The 10,529-nt window shown below is 36.4% G+C and overlaps 2 protein-coding genes across 4 annotated transcripts; one reads left to right on the top strand and one right to left on the bottom strand.

Annotated features, from left to right (window-relative positions):
* Positions 1 to 343: 343 nt before the first annotated feature.
* LOC147565006 (MA3 domain-containing protein) lies at positions 344 to 3,835 on the bottom strand. 2 transcript variants are annotated; one of them, XM_086651422.1, is made up of 4 exons: positions 3,517 to 3,835; positions 2,686 to 3,139; positions 2,501 to 2,595; positions 344 to 2,365 (listed from the first exon to the last, which is right to left on the bottom strand). In XM_086651422.1, exons 2-4 carry the CDS (start codon positions 2,912 to 2,914, stop codon positions 548 to 550), a joined length of 2,142 nt encoding a protein of 713 aa, XP_086507548.1. In that variant the 5' UTR covers positions 2,915 to 3,139; positions 3,517 to 3,835; the 3' UTR covers positions 344 to 547. The 2 variants fall into 2 exon arrangements, with proteins under 2 accessions (XP_086507548.1, XP_086507549.1); XM_086651423.1 differs by having other exon boundaries at positions 2,686 to 3,149; positions 3,517 to 3,667.
* Positions 3,836 to 5,750: 1,915 nt separating this feature from the next.
* Positions 5,751 to 10,033, top strand: LOC147565005 (uncharacterized protein At2g24330-like). 2 transcript variants are annotated; one of them, XM_086651419.1, is made up of 6 exons: positions 5,751 to 6,217; positions 6,470 to 6,779; positions 7,412 to 7,556; positions 8,278 to 8,387; positions 8,756 to 9,179; positions 9,290 to 10,033. In XM_086651419.1, exons 2-6 carry the CDS (start codon positions 6,513 to 6,515, stop codon positions 9,556 to 9,558), a joined length of 1,215 nt encoding a protein of 404 aa, XP_086507545.1. In that variant the 5' UTR covers positions 5,751 to 6,217; positions 6,470 to 6,512; the 3' UTR covers positions 9,559 to 10,033. The 2 variants fall into 2 exon arrangements, with proteins under 2 accessions (XP_086507545.1, XP_086507547.1); XM_086651421.1 differs by having other exon boundaries at positions 6,058 to 6,217; positions 6,451 to 6,779.
* Positions 10,034 to 10,529: the final 496 nt, after the last annotated feature.

Here is a 10,529-nt window from a genome sequence, read left to right as displayed (position 1 = left end):
GGGACATGGACGGTAGTTATCTCATAAAGAATGGGTTATTATGTCCATAATGTAAAAGGACTAAATATCCATGTTTTGGGAAGATTGGATCATAAACCTTTTTTGAATATTATTTTGGTCTATATACCCACGGACCCTACTAAAATACACCGAATTCAGTGGAGTCTTAAAATCAGTGGAGTCCAACCCATTTAGGTCCAAAATAAAGACTAGATCTTTGCAACATTACAATTAAGGGGTGGCTTTATTTCCTTTCAAATCCTAGAGCTATCCCCTTCGTCTCGAACAAAAAAGATGTCGAAAACAGATGGGTTTGCATGTGGTCAGTCGGCTGAGAGAGGAGTGGAGCCAATATGTTAATTTGTCACAAAAGTTTAATACACCTTTCGGCTCATAATTATAGCTAGTTCAACAAGTATTTCAGCCATAACTGAAAAACGGTTATAAAGTTTTTTTCTTATTAGTACAGGAAAATTAGATTTTCAAAGAGAAAATAAAGATTGAAAATGAGTAAAAAAAAAAAAAAAACGCTTCCGCGACGTCAATCTCAAGAGTTGATTCCATTTTGTCGCCCGGCTGAGAATGATGAGTCCAACCAACCTTCATCTTTGGCTCGTTCGACGTAATGGGAAAATTGTTTTTCAGCATCAGGAACATCTAAGGCTAAGTCATCTAGAGAATCTGCCACACGCCCAAAACCTTTCGTCATCTGATTGGGAGTAAATAGTCCTACCGAAAAGCCTTGTTCGAGCAAACCCCAGAGTCTTTCATTCTTCTTCTCGATAACTGTAACTAGTGCTTTCTTAATAACTTCATGGTGAAAAAATGGCATTCCTAGCTCTCTTATGCAGCGAAAGGCTTCTCTTAACTCCCCTCCCGAATCATATTCTTCTAAAGCATTTCCAATCTTATCTTTGACATCGTCGATTTCCCATCCAGGTTTGCTACTTCCACCTCCACCCCAACACCTAAGAATCCTCTCGCCTGAAAGACGGGCACGAAGTAATGATCGGGCCATTTGAAGAACTTTACTGCCAATTGAGTCTTGGCCCGTACACTGGCTTCCGATTTCCTCCAAATGTTGTGGAGCTAGTACTTCATCGACGACTGCTCTAGCTAAAAACATCGCAAGATCTTCTACAACAGCTGGAATATCCAAGGCAATGTCATCTGCTGACTCGACTAGCATTACAAACCCATTTATGACAGAATCTGAAGGAAATGATAGGGAGGATAATAAGACAGAAGCCATTTCTTTTTCTCTACTTTTGCGATCCATTGCTGTAGTTATAAGCTTCTTCACGAAAATTGCGTTCAGTTCAGACGATGAAGTGGTATTCTCTGATTCAAGACTACTAATCACTTCTAATATATCACCTGATAAGAAATATTCTTGAATAATGTATTGAATCTTGATCTTGAAAGCCCTGGCAGCACTATCTTCTATCTGTTTTTGCTGCTGAAAAGAAAGTGACTTCAGGGATGAGGCACATAACCAACCTTCAGATGCCGCTTTAGAGATCAAAGATTGTAATAATTCTCTCGCACTTAAGATATCAAGTGATAAATCATCAACAGTGTCAATTAGCCGGCCAAAACCCTTAGTCATTTGACTTGAGTTTATGATACCTTCCTCAGCAGCGTCTTTCAACAAATCAAGGAGTCGAGCTTCAGATTCTCGTTTCTCCATTGCTATTATAAGGGCCCTTTTAACTATCTCATGGTGGAAGAATGGGACTTTCAAATTCTTAATACACCTAAAAGCCTCGATCTTTTCACCACTAGCTATATACTCAATCAGCAAGTTGTTTATCTTAGTTTTCACATCCTCGACTGTTTTGTTCTTGCTTCCTCCCCATTTTCGCTCGATGATTTCTGCATGGAGTGGAGCTGATAAATAGCTTTTTTCAGCTCTTTTCAAGACTTCAACCCCTTTTGAATCCTTAGGTAACGAGCCCATTTCTTTGATTAAAAATGCTGGAGGAAGTATATCATCGACAACTGCCCTGGCTATGAATAAAGCAAGAACATCTACTGCATCAGGTATATCAACAATCAAATCATCCGCCGATTCAACTAACTTGCTAAAGCCTTTGTACACTTGAGGCGGTTCAATTACATGGGAATATAGTGAAGATACTAAAACGGCAGCCATTTCTTTCTCTTTATCATGCCTATCCATGGCTACCGAGAGAAGTTTCTTAACAAAATAGTAACTGTACTCCGGCATACCAAGTTCTCTTAATTCGTTTGCAGTAGAAATAACATCATCTGTAGCAAAATATTCCTCTACTATTACTGTAACCTTTTTCTTGTACTCGTCCAACACTAGATCGGGTTTTTTAGCATTTGACTGGTTATTTTCCTGCCAAGTTGATTATCAATAATTAACTATCAAAATCGAGCTATGAATTTCATAATAAGATGTTGTGATTTGAATGTGTTTAAAAAGACAAGCCCATCAAAAGAGACGAAAAAAAATGTTGATTAAACTAAATACCTCGTTGCTATCGTAGTTGGGATCTCTCGGATCTAAAATATGATCATCTCCTGTATCCAGTATCCCGCCCCAGGTTCCTTTTCCACCCGAGCCACCTGCACAAAGACTTTGATAAGTTCCCCAAGAACATGAAAATCGAAACCAACAACCATGAATTCAAAATATAAAAGTTGTGATATGTTTACCTTTCTTAGGACGTCCGTCTTTTACAGAATTCGAATGTCGATCATGCTTGCTAGGATCTCTAGGAGATCCCTTGCTTGAATCATGCTTCCCATGAGGCGATCTTGGGGATCTTGGAGACTTATTCGATGTGCTAATCTTCAATTGGGAAGCAGAAGCATCGACATCTACTGAAACAGGTCGAAAACGTCCCGAGTTCTCTCTCGACAGATTACCATCTTTCAATTCCATCCCTCATAAACACAAAACCCTAAAACTACCTTACTAATTCCAAGATTCAGAAAAATATATACGAATCCATTTCTTGAAAATAACTAGTTAATCAAGATCCAATCACCCAGTTTTAAGAAGATTCATTAACAAATCTTTAATTCTTTAATCTGCTCTCTGCTTACTACCAACTTTACCCTTTCAGCTAGTTTTGACCCAGTTTGCTTCAATACAACCTCATAATCACTATCAAAAACTAAAATTAGTAACAAGAAAAATTAGGTCAAATTTTACATTTTCAGATTTGTGAAACTGTAATGTCTTTTGCAGTTACCAGTGAAACCCTAAACCTAAAATCTATCTAGAAAAAAATTAACACTTGAACCATATATGACCTAAATAACCATAAATCTGAAGAAAAAAAATAAGTAGACTCAAAGCAATTAACAATCTAAATAGACTCTATTTCATATTAAATCTACCCAAATCATAATCAAGAACTTCAAATTGATTCAACTATAGGAAGAATCCACAGGATTTCAGATCAACAAATCAAAAAATTTAACCCTAAAGAATCCAAATACTGAGTAAAAGATGCAATTAAGAAAGAGGGATGAATGTACCTTTTAGAGAGAGAAAGTAATTTGTGGGTTTGGGGAGAGAGATTTGGAGAAGATGAGAATGAAAAGTAGAGAGAGAAAGGGATTTTAGGGGTTATTTGAGAAGAGGGGAAAACCCGGGAAAGGCGTTGGTCAAATTAACTGAATTTAAACTGTTAGATCCAAAAGCTATGGATGAATTAGTACACGTAAAGGTTTTTTCTACTTTACCCCTTAGCCATAATTGGTCATTGAACTTTACCCCTTGGTCATTTTCTTTGAGAAAATGGGGGCTGACCATAGTTTGAAATTTTGAGAAATGTTATTTGGTCGGGAAATGAATGTCGATCGTAACTCGAAATTTTAAGAAATGCTATTTGGTCACAAAATAAGAGTCGACCACAACTCGAAATTTGATGTGGTCAAAATGTCCACACTAATGGGAGCTGACCACATCAATTTTTAGGTTGTGGTCGGCCCCCATTTTTAGGGTAAATAGCATTTCTATTTTTCATTTTTAACCGTACGGGGAAAAGCCCGCAAAAAAACTGGTAATGAACTAGAGGATCATATGAAAAATAACCCATAAAATATAAAGTGGCATAGGGTGGCGATAATTTTAACTATATTCATAACATTGAGAAAACATTAATCAAGATGCAACACGTGAATAAACAGAATATTTGTTTTAACTGTGATAATATCGTAAAAAAACAAAAAAAACTCCTCTTCAGATAGATTGACTCACATTCACACGCTTAAGAGCATCTTCAATGCAAAACTCAAAAAAAAAAATCTCTATTTATCTTAGGTATCAAGTTTCAATTGAGATTCTCACTCTTAGGTGGCGAAAATAGAGATCCTCAATTTTTTTGTCTCCAATGCAAAACTCTAAACTTATCTTATTTACTTATGTGTCATAGTTATTTTGTAAACAAATAATTAGTTATTTAGAAAATATAGAAGACTCAATATTTATTGGTTGAAAATCAATTATTAATGAGTTGGACATTTAAAGATATCTCAAGAGGGCACTATAGAAATAGGGTGTCCTCTTGAGATATCTTTATTCCACCCTCGACACGTCATCTTAGAGATCCAAATAGAGTGTTGCATTGGAGAGAGTTTTTAAGAAAAAATTCTAAAAATCTTAGTGGCACTCAGAGTTTGTAAGATTGAATGTTGCATTGGAGATGCTCTAAGTTTGTAAGTTTCATTTATGCATAAGTTTTAGTGTGTAGGATATTGTTGATGAGAATGAGGAAGTGAGCAAATTTGAGAGATAACATTTTGAAGAGGGGAATTTGACCATTCATCTGGACAAAATAGGTGTCCGCTTGTTCAAGACCAAGACTTTTTCTTCATTTCTTCCACCTTAATTGGAGATGTTTAGTCGACCCAAGTTCCATTAGACAGGTGATAGTGTCCTGCAAGGTTAAAAAATCACCAAAAACTACATAACAATGCAGGTAAGGTGGAAACATATGTGGCCTTTGACGAGCAAAAAGAACACTACATAAAAATAGCAGCAACAACCACAGCAAAAACGACACCATACGCAACAACAACAACCTAGTAGGCAAGTTTCGGTCATACATGATAGGCCTAAAACACAACCCATCTTCATCGAAAGAAGGGGTCGGGGGAGAGAAGGACAAAGTAATTCTATATGACTAGATACCTGGTGGGTTATGATGTTTTTTTTAGTTGAAAATGGTGGCTTATGATGTTGATTTAAACTACATTATTTTTGTTGATTTGAACAGATTTGGGTATTTTTCTATACTAATTTGTCTGATTTTGATGTTTTACGTAATTAACCCCTACAATATATAGCTTAATTTGTCTGTGATGGGGTGTTTCTCCTTTGATCCCCTTGAAGTTGAATCTCTAGCCTGATTTGTTTGAGTTTGTGGTAATTTAGCACAAATAAACATATAACAAAATAAAAAATACTTTTTCATAAAATTACGACAAAATTGGTGACAGGGAAGTTGAATTGAATCATCTCATATTTTTGTGTTAGATTCTGTAGTTTCTTTTAATCCACTAAGAAACTCAATCATTTTTTTTTTTTGCAATGAAGAGAAGAAAAGATCTCATATGGTAATCCGTCACATTTTATGTGAATCACCTTCTCACTTGAGCGTTTTGTTTGGGGACCAGGAGTGTCATACCACGGACATTCCTTAACCTAATGATCCATAAAACTACAATAAACGCAAGATTCTACAACCGATTTAAAGATTCTACAACCGATTTAGAATTCTTCGTAGACCTGATCTGGTTTGGACCTCAGTCTTTGCAACATCAACCTATGATGACAATAACCATACTCCTCAACATAAACAAAAAAGAAGTCATCTCCACATACTCAATCGGGAAATAACCAAAAACACTCATTAGGGTTAGTCACTTTTGGATAGTGTATAAGTCAGAGTTAGTCCATATCTCATACACAAACAAAAAAAAAAAAAGTCAAAATGAGTCAAAAAGTCAACGTTCTGACTGTCGGTTGGAATTTAAAAGTTCACTCAAGACAGGTACTCATTCTCCTAATGATACATTTCGAGTAGTTTTCAAATTACATCAAAATTAGGGTTCTTGCTCTCTGTTCACATTTCCCTCTCACTTTCCTTGATTGTTAGGGTTCAGATTTTATATTTTTTTTATTTCATGAAGATTTCGTGACTGATTCTTTTGAAGTATCAGAACCTGAAAAGAGGTAAAATTTCTTATGTCTCTGTTTTTTTAATTCTTTCTTGAAATGTTTACTACTTTAAATAGCTTGAAATTGGAATTACTTGTCATGAAATTGGATCTATAGTTCATGAAATCTTCAAATCAGGTTAAGTTTCTTCATTAAACTTCATCTTTCATTGATTCATGGTTCATGACCTCTTTCTTCTTTCAATTTGGAAATTGATAATTGGATCTGAGATACTTTGACCTTATTAGGGTTTGCTTGCACTGGTAGGTTTCTGCATTGGCTGAACTTCTGTATATTTAAATTGGGGGAAATGGCCGAGGGTTCTAATCAATCCCAATATACTACTGCTGAAATTTCTGATGATAATAGAAAAGAAACTAAGACTATAAAGAAGAAACAAAAAGGGATTCTTTCTCGAATTTGGAATCGAATCTTTAGGGACCGAAATGAGGATTTTGAGAAGAGATTGCAATATTTATCCAAGGAAGAAGCTTCTGTTCTTGCAAGGATGAAAAGGAGATCTCAAAGAGGGCGAAAAATGGCTAGAAATATTATTCTTCTCTCTGTCATTCTGGAGGTAAGCCATCTTAAATCATGATATATTAGTATCTCATGATATATTAGTATGTTTAGTTGTGCTAAAAGGCCTTAGTAGCTAAGGATATTGTCCCCGCTTTGGTTTCGTTCTTGGCGAAGGCTCCATGAGCCCATCCAAAGGCCTCGTCACTTACTAAGATTGACCATACACCTACAGCCCAGACTCTGGACTCTTTCGCGAGCGATGTCGGATTATCACACTGAGCCGGTGGCCGTCATTTTCCCAAGCCCAACACTTTAATTCGTGGGTTGGGGGAGTAATACCCACCTTCGCCCCGGCGTTTCGAAGTCTATGAAATCAATTTGGACATGGGTGAACGTGACAGTATCGGGCTCCAAGTTTTTCCTGCCCCTGAATTGGTTGAATTGAAACAGACTGGACGGTCGCGGAAACAGTTGAATGGAGTACCATTCCTTCTTGATCAGGAGAGAACTTTAGCATAAGTGTCAAATTCGACTTTGTTCTCACTTTTGTTCCACCTTCTTTTACATATTTCCTTTGTCTTGTAAAAAGCATGTAGTATCCGTATGCTTAAGAATAGTATAATGCTCACATGTATGTTATCGGTGGGTTACTTAATCTAAGTCTACTGTCTGAATTTATATTTTCAGGTTATTGCAGTAGGTTATGCTATTATAATAACACGATCGTTTGATCTAGACTGGAAGATGAGAGCTGTTCGAGTTTTGCCTATGTTTCTTTTGCCTGGTCTATCTTCTATCATTTATTCAACACTAGTTAGCTTCACAAGAATGCGTAAGTATTTTAATTAAACTCTATCATCTGATTATGGTCTACTATTCAGTATTTGAGGTCCTAGGTAAATTCTTTTAGAGCAATCAAAAGCTTCAAGAGTGACTAAAACTATGAAAAGATAGAAGGCACCGTGATGTACAAGCACATGCATGTACATTTATCAATAATCAAGTGATGGGGTTTTGAGTTTTGACGGAATTCTCTTTGCAGGAATTTCTTACTTTGCTCTATGATGATCCATAGAGACTCTTTCAAATAGCTCCGACCAAAATATAGTATCTTAGACAAAACTCCAGCACCATGTGGCCCTTAAAGCCCGAACTTTTAATGAGGAATAAATATAATACTTTCCATATAATGAGAGCCATCAGCATGACAATTCTACACTCTTCGAGTCCATTTCGAGCTCGTGTTCACGAAAAGCTTTTTCTCAATTTACACATGGGTTGTTACATAAGTGCTGCCATTTCCACCTTAACCTTGAGTCTTCTGGTTGTTTCACAGAAAAAAATAGATTTAGTTAGCTATCTATGTATATACATAAGCTATATGTGGGAAATTGATAGAGTAGTGTAATCATGTCTCCTAAGATCATCTATACATAAAATACTATTATGGGCTTTGATTTCTAATGCATGTGAACTACTGAGCTAATTTCTTTCTCCAAGTAAAATCAAGGAATCCTGGTTCTGAATTTCATATTTAAATGTGACCTCTGTAGGTGAGCGCAAGGATCAGAAAACCATCGAGAGATTGCGGGCTGAAAGGCAAGCAAAAATAGATGAACTGAAAGAGAGAACAAACTATTATATTACCCAACAACTAATTCAGGTAAACTTAAAAACATAAATTCCTTTCAACTTGTTGACTAGCATATTTGATATCAAAATCCATATATACTTGAAGGAGTGGATATGCATTCATTTTCAAGAGTAATATGACCTTTTATATTTTTCACATGCCCACGGCTGTATAGCGGGACTAAAATAGTGAATGGGTGTAGTGAGGTTTGGGTTGTCATCTGGTGGTAGCCATGAAAATTTTCGTAATTTACATCTGCACTTCGTTAGTTGAGTTGTATATCTGAAGTCATGGATGATGAGTCTACCTAGTAACATGTATGAGATACTTCCTTACCTGTAACTCTTTTAAAGAAAATAATCATAAGATGAAACACTCACTGATCCCACTAATCGCAGAGATACGACCCTGATCCAGCAGCAAAGGCAGCTGCTGCAACAGTCTTGGCGTCAAAGTTGGGCCTAGATTCGGGCTTGCAAGTGTATCTCAAAGAGGACACAAAGGTTGATCAGACGTCAGGGAAAAGCAAAGATTTTGAACTGGCACAGTCTGACGGGCTCCGAAACCGAAGACCCTCCCATACCAGTTCCAAAAATGCTAGAAATCATCTTCAGTTGCAACAATCTGTTCAGGAAGGTCCCAACAATACGGGCTCCTATGGGACCAAGTTCCAGATACATAATCAAGTGATTGTCGTCAACCACCATCCAAATTCTATAGCACATGATAGTGGATGGATTGCCCGTATCGCTGCATTGCTTGTAGGCGAGGATCCAAAACAGTCATATGCACTCATTTGTGGCAACTGCCATATGCACAATGGTAAAGTTGGGTTTGAATCTTCTCAAATAATGCTGATTACATGATTTAAGAAACTATTGGAGTAGATAAAAAGGTTAAAAGTTAATCTCGGCCTACTTGTTTTTGTGCAGGGCTTGCTAGGAAAGAGGAATTTCCATTCATCACTTACTACTGTCCACACTGTCATGCTCTGAATAAGTCAAAACAGTCTGAAGGAAACCTTTCCATTTCAAATTCCTGCAATGTGAGTTCTCCAGAAACTCCGAGTATTGGTAATATCCTTAAGAACGGTCCTGATATCAGTAGCAGAAATGTCCTTACAACCAGCGACGAAGTCTCGGGCAATAATATTCCAGCATCCATTGTGGAGAAAAGTGTAGAAGAGGAACAACCCAGTTAAATAAATAAGTGATTCTTGTATCATCATCGAAAGGTATTTTCGGGTTTCTTTTACTCTCTCCTGCATAGTAGGAGACAGAAGCGGTTGTATACTAGGGTTAAATCAGAAGTGATGTTTCTTTCCTGACTGGTGCTTGAAGCTTGCCAAGGTTGTTGCTAATGAGAAAGGACAAGGCTTGTGCATAGTTACAATCATAAAAAGAAAGACACTTTCGTGATTTACGACCATTTCACCATTTATAATTACAGCTATATGCACATGGATACCCTGAAAACTAGGTCACAAGATCGACAGTTCAAAATGGTCTTTAAGATGTACGAGTGTCTTTAGAGTAGTTTCATAGAAGTTATGAGCATATTTCATTCTTAAGTTTCTAATTTATAACTTGGAAGACATTTAAGGTTTGTGTTTTGTAGTTAGGTAACATATTGATTTCTAGTAGAGATATTAAAAGCTATGATCCGTTTGTAGTGTTTAATTAAAGGCGCCATAGGTCGCAATTTCTCTGTCAAAAATGATACCCCACAAGATTTGAGTCGATCCACTTCCAAGTGAAATGTCATGCTTTGAGTAGATGGAGAAGAAGAAGAAAGATGGAAAGAAAACAAAGATTGCTTTTCTTTTTTTAGTTGGTGGTGATGTTTTTTCAATGAGATAAATGACTAGTGAAATATTTTGAAAGGTTCCCTAGAAAGAAAATATTCACTGTCAAATTTGATTAATGAAACAATGGTATTTGCAGTTAAATTAGAACGCTAGACAAATATAGTGATCAAATTTTTCAATGAGCCGCAAATTGCGAGGCCAAATTGAAATTAACCCAAAAAACATTATGTAGTAATATGTTTATCAAAACGAAAAAAAAGGCACGGATACCTTCTTACATAGCCCAAAAAATAAGTTACTCCGAGTTTATTCCAAAAAAAAGTTTCCCTTCTTTTTCTTTTCAATCTTGTAGATGAAGTTAAGAA

The sequence above is a fragment of the Eschscholzia californica genome, unplaced genomic scaffold (genome assembly GCF_041429995.1).
Source record: "Eschscholzia californica isolate CP2 unplaced genomic scaffold, dmEscCali1.0.p SCAF_1, whole genome shotgun sequence".
Lineage (NCBI taxonomy): Eukaryota > Viridiplantae > Streptophyta > Magnoliopsida > Ranunculales > Papaveraceae > Eschscholzia > Eschscholzia californica.
This window is presented reverse-complemented; position numbering and strand designations above follow the sequence as displayed.